This window comes from Typopeltis vanoorti, chromosome 16 (assembly GCF_054136105.1).
Source record: "Typopeltis vanoorti isolate ZY-2024b chromosome 16, IOZ_Tvanoo_1.0, whole genome shotgun sequence".
NCBI lineage: Eukaryota > Metazoa > Arthropoda > Arachnida > Uropygi > Thelyphonidae > Typopeltis > Typopeltis vanoorti.
In genome coordinates this window covers 76,748,733-76,767,353 of record NC_143564.1, presented here as the reverse complement: position 1 = coordinate 76,767,353, position 18,621 = coordinate 76,748,733, and the positions used below count along the sequence as shown (strand labels likewise).

The 18,621-nt window shown below is 33.5% G+C and overlaps 1 protein-coding gene across 2 annotated transcripts in view; it reads right to left on the bottom strand.

Moving 5' to 3' along the window:
* LOC150098141 (heterogeneous nuclear ribonucleoprotein K-like) overlaps nt 1–18,621 on the bottom strand; it is a 168,778-nt gene that overhangs the window by 40,743 nt on the left and 109,414 nt on the right. For both annotated transcript variants that reach the window (XM_090406541.1, XM_090406542.1), the window contains one exon: nt 363–406. In XM_090406541.1, coding sequence (XP_090262667.1) covers nt 363–406 — 44 coding nt within the window. The remainder of the gene's footprint in view (nt 1–362; nt 407–18,621) is intronic.

The following is an 18,621-nucleotide window of genomic DNA, read 5'->3' as shown; positions in this document are numbered from 1 at the left end:
TGAGAACAACAAACAGTAAAGACTCTATACAGAAAAAGTCTGAAAAAATGTGCAATGGGGAACAAAGCTTGAGTTAAACCTGAGTTGCAGGAAAGATCCTATTTTCCACAGGAGGATTCTGTTAAAAATTACTCTGGTACCTAAACAATAACAATTTATACTAATATGTAGTTAGGATGTGAAAGGGTATGGAAAAGGCCAAATAAAAACTAAAAATATAAAGAATAGAAAAAATAACAAATAAACTAAGGATTGGTTTAAAAATTTTTGAAAAAATTCATTTTAACTTTACAATGTACTAATATAACATTATCTGAATATTTTTACATGTAGAGTAAATATAAGTTCGGTGTAGTGCATACCGTTCAGGGCCAGGGCAGTCGGGAACTGTGACACTTGCTTTGTACTGCAGGGGCGAGGGACCACATTCCGCATGGGCATAGCAGTTCGGGTGAATGGGGGCATGGGTGGGCATGAAAGTAGGTTCACCAATTGTGGGCATTTAAGTACCATATCATCCAGATGATTTGATGGGTTCAGAATAGCGTCCATGGCAGGATCATTACAAAGTTTCATATATCCGATGGTGTGTATTCCAGAGACAGAATACCACAGTAAATTGGCAGGGATATTTTTCATTTTGGATTAGATGAATCAAATGCCGAAGTATAATGATGTCACCAGAGATGGCAGGGCCAGGGAGATACCAGGCAGTAGTGGACGGGGCATGGAAGGGGAGAAAGGTTAACAAAATAAGATTAATTATTATAGAAGTTTAGGGTTAATATACTAGGAAGACAAAATTTTATTAACCCCTTAAGTGCTTAAGTACCATTACATAATTAAAAAAGACAAGATAATGAATTATTGCTAAAATATAAACATTTTTATGCAGCAAATTCAGTACAATTTGCATAAAATTTAAGCACTTAAGGTGTTAAATTATCCATAAAAAAAGAAGTGTGTTAGGGTGCTCAAATACAAATAAAAAACAGCACTGTAGCCTTAATTTTTTTTTCTCTAAAGAAAGAAACTAATGGTTATACAGGGAATTTATTATCCTGTAAAGTAACAATAATTTGTCACATTTCATATAACTTTAGAAATAATTTTAGAAATAAAAAATTTGTTTAAAAAGTATTTAAAAGTTTTTAAGTATTTATTTATTAAAAGTATTTAAAAATTTTAAATGATTTTCTGAAAGTGGAAAATTACTTTGACACTTTAGTGATGTAAAAAAATTAGAGAGAAAAAAAAGATCAAACTATATATCAGTACTGCTTTAAAAGAATTTGTACTAACAGAATATAAAGTATTATCAGATATTTCTTTCAATAAATACTATTAATTTCTACTATTCTAAACATGAAACAAAAAAGCATACATGTCCTAAACTGCTCATTTGCATGGCTTATTAAAATGTATAATTTCTTCAAATTCTCAAACCACCCAGAGATTAAAAATGAACCTGGCCATCACAGGATAAGAAAATGGTCTGCACTATACAATAATTTGTTATCTTTTACCAATCATCATGTGCAAGGTTTCTGTTCAAAGTACTGCACACCAAGATTGATACAACAAATTATGAAACAACTTGTTACTGAACAATGTGTATATCATAAGTTCTAGTTGGAAGATACAATGCATCTAAAAGATAAACCAATAACAGAGAACATTTTCTCACAAAACTAAAGCATTTAAGCTTGTAATTTGTGTATACACAATCAAACAGTACTAAATTTTGCAGAATAAAAGCAGGTAGGCATGTGGTGGAAGGTATTGCATCCACTATTAAGAAGAGAGGATAATAAGGATGACAATAAGGATATTGTCAAGCATACACTGAACAACAGGCTTTGCCTATTTGTGTTGCTACTATCACCCATAAGTATGGTATTTTAAATGTCTCCTACAGACAGAAAGATAGGTTTTGTTTGCATTGCTACAGAAGAAATTTCATAATTCTAGTAGAATCATGAGTCCCACTGTAAGAATTTCTCTATTCTTTTGGCTTTGTAAACTTTTCAGATCACTTGATTTTGAGAAGGTGGGCATATATTGTCCATCTCTTCCTCTGTTAATATGTAACAGAGGAAGTTCTTTTGTTTAATTTACATTTGGTGGATACAGAAGTATATTTTAAATGTGGATATGTCTGGTTTTTCTTTCAGTGGGTTCTCAATCAGTGAGACCATAATAGGCTAGAGAGATAATATACTCTAAAAAGTATTCACAAATTATAAAGTTTAAGTATGCTGAAATTATTGAATGGTAAATAGACATTCATGTTTATGTTGTATTGGAATTCCCCCGAATGATGGTGAATTAATATCTGTAAAACCTATTGCTAAATAAATTATATTCTTAACTGCCACCTTCTCAGCATGAAGATTTCAGGATGTGTCATGGCAGTCAGCTTCCTTTTGACATTGAAATTCTGCTCATTTATTTTTTGCATTGCTTTTTTTTTTTTCATACTTCCACCTTGAGCATGCACAGCCATGGGCTGGATGGTACTCCCTCACAGTTCACACATACAGCTTTTTTTGCAGAGTAGAATTTATAATCTTGCTCTTTACTACTACTACCACCACCACATCAGGCAGTCTCGGCATGCCCATATTTGACATCAAAGCATATCAGTGAATTAGTGACGTGGGGCATAAAATGATAGTTGGGGTACCTTGCTTTTACCAATGCTGGATGTTTGGGTGTGGATCAAAAGTATGATATTCCTGAATATTAAAACAATAGACTCTTTATGGAACATTTATATAAACAGCTATGAGACCTTTTTAGATTGTCTAAATAAAACAGATCTAATGTCTTCCACTATCCCCTTTAAAGGAAATATTCTATAATTCTTATTACATATTTTTTAATAAGAAATTTTATTGACTCTTACATTATGGTGGTGCTTTTTAGGAAGCATTGCTATTACTAAATTTTAGTTATACAGGATACGTCACTAATGAAGATACCTTTGAAACTAAGGTGGATATTTTACATCATTAAAATGATGTTCACTTAAGTTTTCTTCTATATCCCATTTGGAACACTTAGCAGATCTGGTATTCAGTATCTCTAAAATAGTTGTTTTATGAAACATTACAATTAGTATTCCCCCCCCCCACCCCCAAACTGATATTTCTTCTTTGAATAAAGAAGGGTAATTTTTCCTATACACTTTTCATCTGTTGCATGGATTATGAGAAACTGGTATTTTTGTGTCAGATGTCTATTTTCTTATTCCTGAAATCAAATAATGTATCTATGATTTATGTACTTGAAAACCCAAACTGATATTTCCCACTACAGCTTTCCTGGGTAATTCATTTCTTTTTTTGAATAAAGAAGGATAATTTTTCCTATACTCTTTTCATCTGTTACGTGGATTATGAGAAACTAGTATTTTTATGTTAGATGTCTATTTTCTTATTTCTGCAATCAAATAATGTATCTATGATTTATGTACTTGAAAACCCCTTTTCAGTGTCTACAGGTTGAAATCAATGGCACTAAGTGCAAGATACTGGATTTCAGTGATTGCATTCTAGAAGATATTATAGTAATAAAGAAAAAGAATGTGAGAAGTATAAAAAAAGAGGAAGAATGAAACACCACTACCATCATTAGAAGATCTTTCCACCAAAAATAGATGCTTTATGTGGAAGAATATGCCAGAGATTTTTATTTTATTAATGATGCTACTCTGGAGATTACAAAAGGTTTGAAGTATTTGAACTGATTTTTAAGAGACAAGCCTCTATCTTGCAGAATTTTTGCAGTAAAAGTAGATTTTGGCATGCAAGAAATTATGCCCCTAGTACCAGTGGTCTAAAAAAAGGATACATGAATGGAACAGTCTAAACAACAGGTGGCTGTGCCAAAGGTAAAAATTATTATAGTTCCTTACATTTCATATAGACAATCAATGATTTAATTCATACAAAACATCAATTTTGACTAAAGGATTCAGATTTCAGTAATGTCTTAGCATTCTCATAACAGATATTGAGGCAAGTGTAAAGAAAGCAACAAAATTTTTCAGTTAATGTATATTAAATAATGATTATTACAGACATACTATAAACAGCATTGGACAAAATGGATTCAATGCTATATCTTTAGATGCCTACCAGCAATCAAAAACTTGTATGAACATTGTGAACGTTGTATGGAGTTAAGAAGAAATCATATTGAAGAATTATTCATATTCCCTGTAATTGCTTTATTATGGTTTTCTCATTTAATAGGTATGCTGTATACTTACCAAGCACACCATTTCAAATGACATTCTCTCACAGAGTAATAACAGGTATGGTACAAAAAGCTCTTAAACTATGATGTAATTTTGCATTCACAGACTGAAAGCAAAATTACAGCTATTCAATCTTTCCACTTGTTTAAAAATTAATGATTAATTCTATGGGCAGAACTCATCTTAGAGGCACACAGAGGCATTCTTTCTAGCTAGACTCACCAATAGGAGTTTTATTGTACTTCCTGATGTCCCTGTGAAAGATAAAATACTAGAAGCATTAAACACTTCCTTAATTCTTGTTTTCACTTCAAGAAACATCTAACTTGAGATCCTACTTGTTCCCTCATAAAAAAAAAATGAACTTAACATTGAGAATCTTCTGGAACAAGATTTCCTTACCCTACAAGCATTTACTGAGGTAATCCAAGTAATCGTCATTTGGTTGAAAAACTCAGAAATTCAAGAAAACCAAATTAACAAATTAGTTCAAATATAATAACAGAGGAACAAATTTCATTTTAGGTATATTAATGATAAAGGTAGCAGTATGTTATTTGATATGTATATAAGTCCCACTTATTCCACTGCATATTCAGGCAGCCTTGTTCCACCACCCTTGACAAAACTGAAGAACCATCAAGTCCAGATATAAAGATTTAGATATCTCCTTATCATATTTAGGAGTCTAAGATGTAGAACATCTGAATTCTAATAACAGTTCAGATACTTCAAACTTTTGTAATATCCTACAGATGATATTTATTTCCAGAAATATCTTGGTTTGTATAAAATTGTTATTCCTGTGGTAAAACCATCAGACTGAAGTTAAATTCAGGAAGATGAATCCGGAATTTGCAATGTTGTTTACAAAACAAATGTGAATTCTGTCAAATTACAGGAGATGGGTGCTTACAGTGTTGAAATGCCAAGATGGCAAGGAAAAGATCCAGAGGAAGACCAAGATTAAACAAGACCAGGTCATGTGTGGAGGGAGAAGAAGTTCATGGTGTCTAGGGGGCACTATACATGGCAACACAGACTGGAATCTGGGCAATCCCAATGTGAGCTATGTACATAAGTCCCTCACCCCAGCTGCAAGGGCATTTGCATTTCCATTTCCTGAATCAACGACTTGAAAACAATCTTACAAATACTGATGTTTTAACAAAAATCAAAAAAGTATGAAAAATACAATAAAAAAATTCGAAAAAATAAAAATAAGGGAGGAAACGTGTCTTTTGTGAAATCCTTGTATTCCTTGTTAAATCTGATATAAAGGCTATATCTAACCAACCTGGAAGCCCCACTTTTTGATCTGCTCTAGCTCAAGATTTCCTTCTCTCATTTTTTAGTCTTCATTTCCTACCTTTACTGCATATTACTAAAAATTGATTATACACCCAAACTCTGAGATAGCCTTCTTAAGGGACTTTAATACAAACTGGTTCCCCTAATCCAACTTCACAGATTAAGCTGAAAGGGCAGCTGAATCATTTGCCATCAGTCAAGATCACAAACAGTTAATCTGCCAATCAGAATATGAGTCCTCATCGTTCTTCCTTTGGACCTTTTAATTAGCTCTCCCTTTACACACTGTTTGTCTGCTCTCATGATGCAACTCTGGCCACAATTTTATCCAAGTGTCCTTCTGTGCAGTTCATTCTCCTCCCATCCAATCTCAGCCTTTTGTGCTATGGCACCACAAATTGCGGCAACTTAGATGAACTCTGGAATTTTAACATCCCAACCGGCCATGACAGCTATAGACGTCCAGCAAAATCTGGATATGATTCTGTAACACCTATTGAATAACATGGACAAGTAGTTCAATTTGGTATCACTATTTCATCCACCACGGCCAGTAGAGAGGTTAATGAGTTTATTACATGGTCAGATTACTCCTTTTACTCTCCTGATCCAAACATTTGCATTGAACTACTAACTGAAATAATCCTCATCTGAATTCTAATAACAATTCAGATACTCCCTCAAACCCCAGTTCTCATAAATTATTCATATTTGAATTAAATGTTGTAACTCCTCTCAAATTGCTTTTGCCTTTGGTAATACTGAAAAAGCAATTCGAGTATTACCAAAGTTTTACAATGAGCATGCAGGTTCTGCGAGTTTGAGAAACACTGGCTTAAATTAAAAACTCCAGTTTCAAATTCAGCTTACATAAGTCCAAAACAAGTGTTAAAAAAAGTTTTCAATGATTCCAAAGAAGACCTCATAACAATGAAATGCAATAAACTTGCCTCCTACTCAACTGGCAGTCAAGCATTCTGGTTCCTAGCTAATGCTGTTGGGCATAACTTCTGTCCTTCCTTGTTCCCATCTCTCTTGCATCCAGTTGTACCACAGTATCCGCACCTGAGGAAAATGCAGACCTCTTGGCATCAGTATTTTACTCCAACTCGTGTTTAGCTGACCAAGACAAACCACCTCCTACGCTACCACAAACTACCCACTGAGGAGATATGCAGTGATTTGATTATTGCTAGAACTATATCAGGGAAACCCTGTTTAATTTCCTTGGCCAGGTGGCATTCTTGTAGTTATGCTCAAAAATTATACCTCAGAATTAATACCCATCCTATATAAGCTATCTTATTCAACTGAAATCTACCCCACAGCATGGATTGAAGGGTAAGGCCTTCAATCAGTGCTGTGGGGTAGATTCATTGCATGTAGTGTTGGATGGCTTTCTTTCATCAGAGAAAAAGGAAATGAAAGTCAGAATTCTATCATCCCGCTGCTCTCACCTCACTACTTTTCAAAAGTGATGAAGGTTATCAAAAACTGGCTTCTTCACTACCTGGACACTCAATTAATTAGTGATCACCAATATGGATTCCATCGTTTGTTCTACAGCTGATTACTTGCTAATCTATGTCCAACCTTTGGACAAAGGCCACAGAAAGGTCTGGAGAAACCAATGCGGTTGCTCGTTATTTCACAGGTATTTTAGTGTGTCTGACAATGAGGCGTCCTGAACAAGCTAGCATCCTATGGTCTCCACACTGCACTTGATCAGATTGCCAGCTTCCACAGTAGCCATTCATTGCATGTCATGTTGGATGGCTTTCTCTCATTAGATTTATCTATGCTGAAATACCTCAGGGTTCTGTGCTCTCAACCATTCTTTTCCTCCTTTACATCAATGACATTCTTTCTCTGACTTCAAATCCTATTTGCCAATGACAGTACTCTCTTCTGCATTGAGAAACTCTACGAGGATTGTTTGAAAAGTTTGGTTTGGTAAAAAAAACGATGTGGGACGGTGCCAGCCCAGTTGGCTAAGTGATTAGTATATTCAAAGCCAAAAGGCTGTGGGTTCGAATCCCACCGTGGGCATGGATGTTTGCAATTGTCTATGAAAATAATAGTGGTGGGCAGTAGGGGGCGTTGGTGTAGGTGATGATTGTAGTTGCCATTCGTTGTAGTTGGTTGGTGAAGGGGGAGTTGTAGAGTAAGTGCCCTCCTTCGATGAGTCTTTGGACTCCCTGGAGGTGTCATGTAATAATAATTTCTCAACATAGTTCCATCGAAGTCTACACATTTCGTCCAGCGAGTTTCTAATTTTTTCATTCCATTTAAAAAGTAGGATTTGTCAAATTGTGCAAAATAGTCATCGACATCCTCGTTCGAAAAAAATTTTTTCCCACCGAGCCAAATTTTTAAGTTTGGGAACAAGAAATCACACAGGTCCAAAGTCCAGAGAATACGATGGATATAGAACCAATTTGAACCTCAATTCGTGCAATTTTGCCATTGCAACGGCCAATGTGTAGGACACTGCATTATTTTGATGAAAGAGCACTTATTTGTGCAGCAATCTTGGCTGTTTTTTCTTCAGTTCTTCTTTTAAATGGTCCAACAATGACACATAATAGACTCCTGTTATATCATGATAATTCCTTGGGAATCCCAAAAAAAAAAAAGTGGCCAGCTGACAAAATGGTCATTTTCTTTTTTCTTTTCTTTTTTTTTTTTTTTGATGCTCTTTCACACTAGGCATTGTCCACTGTTTTGACTGCTGCTTGGACTCAGGTGTGTAGTGGTGGATTCAAGTTTTGTCTACAGTCATGAATAGACGCAAAAAATCCTGCAGATTGCAATTAAACATTGCCAAACACTGCATTGAAATGTCTTTTCACGTGCGTTTTTGATCGACAGTCAATCATGGCACCAATCACACACCTTTTTCATGTGCAATTTTTCGTGCAGGATACCATACACCCATTCAGTTGAGATGCCAACAATCTCATGCATTTTCACTCGGTAATCTTCCTTAACAATATCGTAGATTTTGTCAATCATTTCCTTCGTAGTGACCTCAGTCGGATGTCCAGAGCACGCCATCCTCAATGGACTTATGACCACGTTTAAACTCATTTATCCAAAAATAAATCGTCTTTAATGCTGGTGCAGAGTACCCATTAGCCACATGTAACTAGGCTTTGATCTGAGCGGCTGTCCGCTTCTTCAAAGTGTTTTATCACTGCATGTTTTTCTCCATTTTTATGAAAAATGCGAACACAGTCATTTTAAATATTTGCCAAACGAGAACTACACATCATACGTGGAAATTTACCAAACTTTTCAAACAACCTTCACATAATACTCAAATGATAGACGCTTCAGTCTCCTGTAAATAATGATATAAACATCAATCTCAACATCCTCAAATGGGGCGAGGACAATTTAATAAATTTCAATGCCATAAAACTCAGGCAGTGACTATATTATTAACCACAAAGATCCTACTTCACTCTCCAACTCACGTTTGATGTTCCAATTTCCTTTTATGATCAGCTTCATCTTCTTGGACTGACTGACACAGATGACCATTCTCTCACATACTCCCGTCAGTCATTTTCCCGTAGGCACTTGTTTCTACACTATGACTTTTCTATAGGTGCTTTCATGGGCATTGCTCCTCTACTGGATAACTAGCTACTTCCATTCCTTCAATTTTTTCTATACATGCTTACATGCTTAGAAGAACCACCGACTAACACCTATACTGCCCAACATACTAAACGACTCATCTTCCTTCATTCCATCCAACCCTATTGTTTGAACAATCTCTCACTTACTATTTTTACCACCAAGTCCATCCTCCACCTCTTTAAGAAAGTTATTGATTACGTCTTGCTCCATAAACACTTACCCACACCTAGCACTGTTTGCTATAGGTCCAGTGACTTTTCACATGTGGGATCATTACATATATATATAAAATCACAAACATCAATGCCCATAGTTGGATGCCAACCAGCCAGAGGTTTAGCAGGTTCAATAAAAAATACATTTTATATCAAATATCAAAGTTGATAATCTTGTATTTTTATGACATTCCAAATTATTCTATAAAATTTTCTGATTACCATTAGAAAACAACTAAAAGAAAAGTTTGAAAGCATATTCAAAAGAGATATGTTTCTGATGATTATGTAGACTTACAACCAGTAAAAATCAATTATAAAGAGAAATACATTGGGTTTATTTGGTCATCTGTGACAAAACTGGTCAGTTTATTTTTGTAGTGTTATGGCAAGCAAGCAAAAAAAGCATCTCTTTATAAAGATATTTCTTCTTGTTCTCAACTAGATATTCATGTTTAAAGTCTGTTCTATAAACTCTTGGTTAAATCATTTTAAATTCAGAACTTTTCCTATAATTCATGCGTAATCATTTCTCATTATACCAGCTTGAGAGAATGCTGGTTAGTAGGTACTCCAACAATATATTAAGCTTTGCTAATCTACTCATACAACAAATTTAATGACAGCATTGAGGAGTAATAAATTTTTTCTTGTATCACAAAGTGATTGCCTGAAAATGGGTGTAAAAAATAAAAACAACCATATTAATCGTATAATTATATAACAAAAATGCAGTGAGGGTTACAAAATAATAAAACCAACAATAAATAAAGAACTATTAAAATACTGTAAGGAAAACTAAATAAAATTTTCTAAAAATCATATGAAAAACAAATAAATGATAACTAATTCAACCAGGTTTTTAATTTCTAGAACACTAAAATCATATAAGTCTTTGTATTACACTATTTATAATAAGAAAATATAAAACGAACTATTTACTGCAAACTGCTGTATGTAATAACTCAAATTACAATGATGACTTAAAAAAGTCATGGCTGGAATGTTTCTTATATTTCTTTAAGCTATTTACATAGACTAGAAATGATTAGTCTCTGATGAAACTTACTCTAATAACTATGCAGAACCTGGGTCTTTGTAATTGGTTTTGTATGTTAGTTATATATAAAGAGCCAACAGGCTTCAACAGGTTTTGTATGTTTCATAAAAAACAGCTTATTTTTTAAGAACAAAAAATCTACATGATGAAATAAAAATTGTATTATGGAAATTTAAAAACAAACTTTTTTTTTTCCATAGGATGATTACAATATCCTGAGCAAAAGAAATACTGATGTTAACAGACACTGTTAAGTTCATCTTCAGATTCCTAATTTTATGTGTATGTGTGTAAGAATAATCATAATTCAAAATTATGAATCTTTTTACAATTGTTTCTCTAACATATTAGTTTTGGTTTCGTAATGCATATGATCAGCACTTGCATTATTGATATTACAGTTAAAATTAATTTGATATACTTTCTTAGTTGTAATAATTTCAGTTTTCTTTAATGTAATTCATATTTGTTAAATGTTGAGAAATCTTTTGTTCTTTGTGAAGACATTCTCTTTATGCCAAGAAACACAACATGACAGCCATCACTATATAACTTCTTGTTTGCCATTTACATGAAGTACCCATGCTCACCAAGGAGACTGATGAGGGACTGACAGAGAATGTTTGGGACTGGTAATGAGGAATACATGTAGAGAGAATGGAAATTGAGAACAGCAACCAGAGAATTTTGTTCTTAAGGAGGTTTTAAGAAAACATGACAGTAGGGAGAATGTTAATAGAAGATTCCGAAAAGAAATCTTAGCACTTAAATTAAGGGGATAAAAATCCCTTATTATTTTACAGCCAGTATGCGAAATTCTAAGATTAAAAACTACGATTTACGAGTTTCATGCCAAAGAACTATCGGCGAATCCATTTATCCCCTTAATTTAACTAACTTCACCAGAAAATATAGCCGTTTGACTTTTCATCTTAATTATAAATCTTAGCACTGTGAATCTTTAAACTGAAGAGTTGAAGCTATCAACAAGTGTTAAGTATATAAAACAAGATATTGGAATTGACGTTATAATTTGATGTTCGAGGAAAGAAACACTGAATGAAAAATTTCGTGTTCTGTCTTAAGGACGTCAAGTCTATTTTATTATTCTAATGGAAAAACTGTTGGAATTAGTAAAATCTGAAACTGTAAAGTGGCTTAACATAAAGAGCTCATCTACTTAGATGTTATTTATGAATTAGTGGACTCTGGGTACAAAAATTAGTGTCAAGTTGAACTGTGAGAGGTAAGAATATCTATACTTCAGTGAAACAGGAGAAATAACATTGTATGCTACATAGGGGAGATAAAGAATCCCATGGAAAAGAAGAAATTTTATATTTTTGGAAAGGGCCTAACAAAGAAAATGACGATAAACATTTTGTTGTGAAAACAAAATGTTTAGTCTGGTAGACATGATTAAATATATGTTAAACAACATAGTAATGGAATAAATAATTTTAATTTTTTTAGGATAAGAAAATCTCTAAAGTGTTGACTTATTTTGAAGGCCTGGATCCAATTAATTTTTTATTTAATTACTTTAAAAGTTATTTAATTTAATTTAAAACGTATATAGTGTTTTAGTTTCATTAAATGTATATATTTTTATTTGGTCTTGAGTGAATTTTACAGATTCTAAAAGGAATAAAGTCACTGCACTGATCAGAAGTCTTGTGTATACTAAACGCTCTGTGTAAAACAATCTCTTTACACAGATGAAAAATGATAAATAATAAACAATAGGATGGTAGCATGCCATGATAATTTCATGTAAACATGAGAAGTTTACATCATTATGATTTGAATCTGTTATCAGTTATATCTCAGCCAGCTCACAAGATTTTATTTGCAGAACACACTAAGCTGAGATAAGGGAGTTAACTTCTTTATAAAGCCTTAATACGACCATATCTGGACTACTGTGTTCAGATCTGGTCACCTGGGGATAGGGAAGTGGTGGAGAAGATCAAGAGGCACGTGACAAAGATGGTAAGTGGTCTGTAGAATGCTCCATGAGCAAACGTTGGTTGCTAGAGGAGAAAGGGAGGATACGATAGAAACGTTTAAATGATTTTATAAGACTGATACAGAGGGAAATGTTTCAACATTTCACTAGAGGAAGCAAAACAAGAGGATTGTCCTTGAAAGATGGGTAAGGGTGTGAGGACTAGATTTTTTTCTTTGGAAATTGGGTAATAAATGGGATGGGTTGTCTGGGACGATCCTCTTGTTTTGCTTCCTCTAGTGAAATGTTGAAACATTTCAACATTTCACTAGAGGAAGCAAAACAAGAGGATCGTCCTTGAAAGATGGGTAAGGGTGCGAGGACTAGATTTTTTTCTTTGGAAATTGGGTAATAAATGGGATGGGTTGTCTGGGTCAGTTGAAAAATGCATTGTTTGTTAATAGTTTCAAGCAGGGGTTCGATAGATAGTGTTAATTACACTGGAAGTTTGGGTCTCACGTGATAAATTTTAGGACTCCATGGATGTGTCTTTGCAATAATAACAGCATGTATTCAAACTGGCTGCCTTTCCACAATTTCAGGTTTTTGGATTATTCTCCTTCAAGTGATACGAACTCCTGAATGCATTTTTCTTGAATGTTTTCTACCACCATGCTATCACCGATTGTTTCATAGAGCAATGCTTAAATGTAATTATTCCAGAAATCTAGACTTTCTTCAATTTTCGTATCACATTCTTGTTCTTTTTACAAGCTTTCCTCCATTTCTAAGCTTTTTCAATGGCCTCCATTATATTTTGATGCTTGATGTTTATTTTCCAAGTTGTTATCAAAGTCATGCAATGACATTGTTTAGCTAACTTTACATAGTTTCACTCTGGCATTTTTCTGTGTTCTCAAAGCATGTGTTGACTTACTAGCAAGAAACTTTTAATATGCTTTCCTTTCTTAACTTCCTGAGTCTATTACTGAGTTCTGATTTTTCTCTTTAAAGAAAACTCACGTCTTTGAGTGAATCAATGTTGTCTTCCAGATGTGTCAGTGAAGATGAAGGATTTGGTTTTTTTCAGAGGAGAATGACTCAGTTCACCTCTGAAAGCTGCTCAACTTTGATTTATTCTATTAACTTTCATATACACTTCTTTCAATGTGATAATCAATTTTATCCAGATCAAAACTAAATGGAAATCACTCCTTGTTTCAATGTGAAGATCTCGCTACCAACAATAAGTCAATGGGACTTTTTCTGTCTCCCCTCCATATGAATTTGTGCACTATATTGAAATGGGTATTAGTAATGACTATTCTGTGTCCTGAACAGGAATAGAGCAGACACTTACCAGTTATGTTTGCTGTTTTCTCCAAATTTTCCCAAAACATTTTTATGTCTGAATCATTTCCTACTCTGCTGTTTAAGATCTCCATCATGGACCAACCTTTCCTTTTCCCTCTAATGCCTTGAAATAAATCCTCTAATTCCTTAGTAGAATCTTCTGTAGAACCATTAATACAAATAAGTCTCATCATCCAATTCCCAATTCTTATGTTTGTCGACATTCTATTCGATACTACCTGTCATTCAAGAATATTATCCTCATATTTAGGGTTGAATACTATAGCTACTCCTTTTCCTTGATTATAGGACCTTGTAGTTGTTGCTTAGAAGAATTTAATTTATTAATGCTTCTTATGTTGGTGGTATCAAAAAAAACAGAAGCTGATTTTGTAATTATGTCAAAAGAAATTATGGTTAAAAATGAAAACAATTAGTTGTACACAGTAAAGATCTATAAGGAAACAACATCTTAGTATCACACTGTCAATAATGGTAATTATAATCCATAAGTTTTCCTTTAAGACCCTTCCACTTTAACCAAGAGGCATACTGGAATACAATAAGAATCTAATGCAAGAAATAAAATTTGATATGAACTGTATATGAAATAAATGACAGGATGCCCAGGACTAATACTCTTAAAAAAAAAACCCAATATATGCCAAAATGCCTTCTTGTATCCTCCTTCCTTTTCTATATCAAGGCCTGCACTGCTCATGTTAAATGAATGGAAGAGATGGTAAATTCATGAAACCCGATTACAGCTTTCAGTGAAGACTGATTGTTCCAGTCTGTTACTGAAAAAGCATATATTACTTTTTTTTTTTTTTTTCTTTTAGCCAGAATTAATGCTGGTTGTTAACTGCATTTATGGATAAGAACTTTCAGTATGAATATTGTTCTGGTAGTAGCTTCAAGTTATTTGCAAACTGAAATTATTTCTGCTGTATTGCACTTCTACTAATGTTAAAGGTATCAAACAAACTACAGATGTTTTCTATTCATAAGAAAAGAATCTGTGCAAACTGTATGAAGCTAGAATATAATTTATGATCTTCATATAACTTGTAATGACAATTACAATAAATAAGTCCTATGTGGTAAAAAATATAGATTAGGTTGATGGTACTTAATCAACATGACACTTCAGAATAAGTGATACATTGCTCTTCAGTAAGGACCTGAAACACAAAGTTGTAGGATAAGGGCTGCAACTGTTATCCAATTGTTCATCAGAAAGATAAATTCTGACTTCAATGGAAAGCGGTTTAAAAAAGTAGAAGTTCAAGATCACAATCAAACTTTTTGAATAATTAACACATCGTTCTGATTTATGTTAATACTTACATAAGAGCCATTAACACACATGCAGTGCAGATTTATGATGTTTGATGCAATGAAAGCAAATCTTGTGAAATACCAGCTGTATATGGAATTTTAATTTTATGAGTAATTGGCTTCAAGTGCAGATGGCACTTGTTTTGGTGCATCATATTTTACTGCAGGGAGTTGATGATAGTTGGTTGTTTTAAAGCGAAAGCAACCAAGGCTATTAAGAGCAATGTATCATATTTCTGAATGGTGTTATGACTGTGGGGGTAAAAATTTTAGCTTCCCCAAGGGAAATCCCTGTCACCTAAATCTGAGACTAGCTGACATCTTCCATTGAAAAGCCTTCATAAGAGGTTCTTTCTCTTTACCAGATAGGATTAAAACACAGGTCTTTCCAACCAAAGGGCATGATAGATACCAAGTGATGGAGAGTCATTGCTATAGAAGATATCCTGAATTTTGCTCGAAATATCTCCTTAATATATGCTTGTGATACACAAGAAATGGTGAGTTCCAACCAATTCTCTTAAAATGATCTAGGAAGATCAACTGGTTTTTCTTTTTGATCTGCGATAAAAAAATGACTATTCCATTTCGCTTCTAAGGGCAGGCTAAATAACAAATGTCACTAACATGAAACAAATTGATTGCCATTATGACTTGAGGAGGGAGTCTGATAATGGTCATTAGCTTATAGTTTGCCCACTGTTTGTAGGTCTCTACTCTGCTTCATGTCTTTCCAAGAATAGCTGATTCATGCTGAAGGGGAGAAAGAAATGAAGGACGTCCAAATTGGTCACCAACACGCGAAATCACGTGCTTTATAGGTAAAATTTTTCAACTGTTATACAAGCAACATAGTTAACTACAATAATCATAAAAGAGAAGTTAATTTTCCGACCAGTAATAATAAACAACTCATCCCACAATACGGACTGATTACCCTATTATCGGAATAGATTCTCCTTTTTCTGAGATGCGCAGAAGTGTTGAAGGATCTCTAATCGGTCGGCAAACTATACAACCCTTTAACCAAAAGAAAAACTTTGATGAAAATTTCGAATAATTATCAATATTAATATGGATACCAAGATGAACCTGAAAGAGTTGCTGTCTGTAAGTTGGCAATGTATTTGTGTATGAGGTGTCCATGATTCAAGCTGAACTTTATATTCTATTGCGATTTTATCTAACAATGAATGTTTAGGCTCTTCTGTGGTCTAATTATGATGTGGCATAATGTATGGCCAAAACAGCAATAAAATTTGTTTTGCTACTCTTCCATCATAGTAACTTTTTTTTTTTGTCACGGATAAGATACTAGATATTTTGGACAAATCTTAAATATGATTAAACCTTAAATTACAGTGTAATCTGACAATGAGATAGTACACTCTTAAGACAGCTAGCTCCTCTGCACAGCTAAAGGGAACGCTATATAATCCAAACTGTATTATATGTCTGCATTCATTCTTCTGGGAGCTAAAAGCAAAGGCTCCAAAGTTGATACTGGGAATAACAGATCATGACATTTCCATGACCAAACTTCACAGATGGACACATTCTGGAATAAGGCAATGAACTCATCCACACTTGCTCGTCCAAGTGGGAAAAGATGTAGCATCTTTTCAAATACAATCAAACTTAGTTATAACAAGCATGAGGAGACTGACAAAATTTCCTCGTTATGACCATTACTCACTATATCAGTGATGAGTTAAATCTCCTTTTTAATTCTCAATTCCTCAATAAAAAAATTAGTGATTAAAAATGTTAATTAATTAAATAACAATACTTTAAATAGTATTGTTATTTATGAATCCTAAATTTTGTTGCAAAGATTTCTCTTCTGATATTTATCAAATTTCCACTTAAAATATGCAGTGTTATTAAGTCTATTTCTATTCATATTTGCATATACAAGCATCATCAAGCAAGTGATTATTTACAACACAATTATCCCCCTTTAAATGTAGTCAGGGGTCAAATTATGAAAAAGTCCTGTTTCATCAGGGTTGCAGATGTCTGTCATTGAAGCCTTTTCTGATTTCTACCCTGATTTGCTATAACTGGATGTGCAGATCGATATTTCCACTAATTTTTGCATAAACGATGTTATGTTCGCTTTTAAATCAATCCAGCAAGTCCAAATTGTTCAGCAAATTTTTCCAGTTGAGCATTCTAGATCAGACAGTCTTTGAGTGCCTCAATAAATGAAGCAAATGGAAATAAGGTGATTATTTCTTTTACATGTTGTGAAAAGTCATTAAATCAAAGCATTATGTATAATCACCATATGTATAGTCAAACTATACTTTTTTTTTTACTAAATGAAAGTATACTTGACAAGAAATTATATTGTTTTAATCCCTTACCCAAGCATGAACAAAGTTTACACATGAAGTATTATCAAGACCACACTATTTGTATACAGAGGACTTCATACCATATTGCCATGCATTACAGGAAAGATTACCAATGTTCTGCTAAGCCAGGGTAACACATACAAGTCATGATTGTTCTTGATTATATATTTTTATTCAACTGAAAATATAAATTTTCACTTCACTGCACCACTTCATATATATCTCAGTTTCAACTGATTCATTTAACCATGAATTATATCTGAAATTTGTTTTCTTAATGTCATCATGACTGTCTTGCATCTTTGTAGTGCACTTAGACATCATGGCGGGCTTAAAACACAAGTCACACCACTGATCTACTGCTGCAGTAACAAAAAAACCTCATTGGTTCACTGTGCCAGTAAAGCAAGACAATCTTTGCAGCAGCTGTGCACAGCTTAGAGGGAAACTGGTCACTACACCCACTGGTTGACCTTTATTGAAGTCCTCTTCCCATAATACATGACAACATACATTTGAAAGGAGATAGGTATAATGCATTATGCATTGGGGATGGTGAGAATTTGATCAGAAGTCAATAATGTATACAGTATACAAAAGTCAGACCCAAAGACATGCACATGTGCTTGATAAATGATTAAAATAAGAATAAACTTTTTGTCAAGTATAATTTGTCTGAATACTTGTTAACAGTAATTGAATCTGTAATGAAATGGTTAGGTCATGCAAAATAGCTAGTATAAATACTAGTTTCTTTCACAACCCTTGTTTTCAAAGGCATGAATTTCACTTTGCATTTCTATATTAAATGAAGAAATAGCAAGTTACCAAAATATCAATGCAATTTCAATCCAAATGATAGCATATGGATAAATTGCTTAAAAATTTCTAACTCTTCAAACTACTTAATAAATTTGAAAAATTACACAACCATTTTGCTACATAATAAACTAATGTTCTTAACCTTTATCCTACAAAAATTACATCCATACATACATAAAATGGTGAGTATGTGACTAGATGAGCTGCATGACAATGAACTATGGGAAGCTTCCTATCTAATGTAAGATTAGCTATATATATATATATATATATATATATATATATATATATATATATAT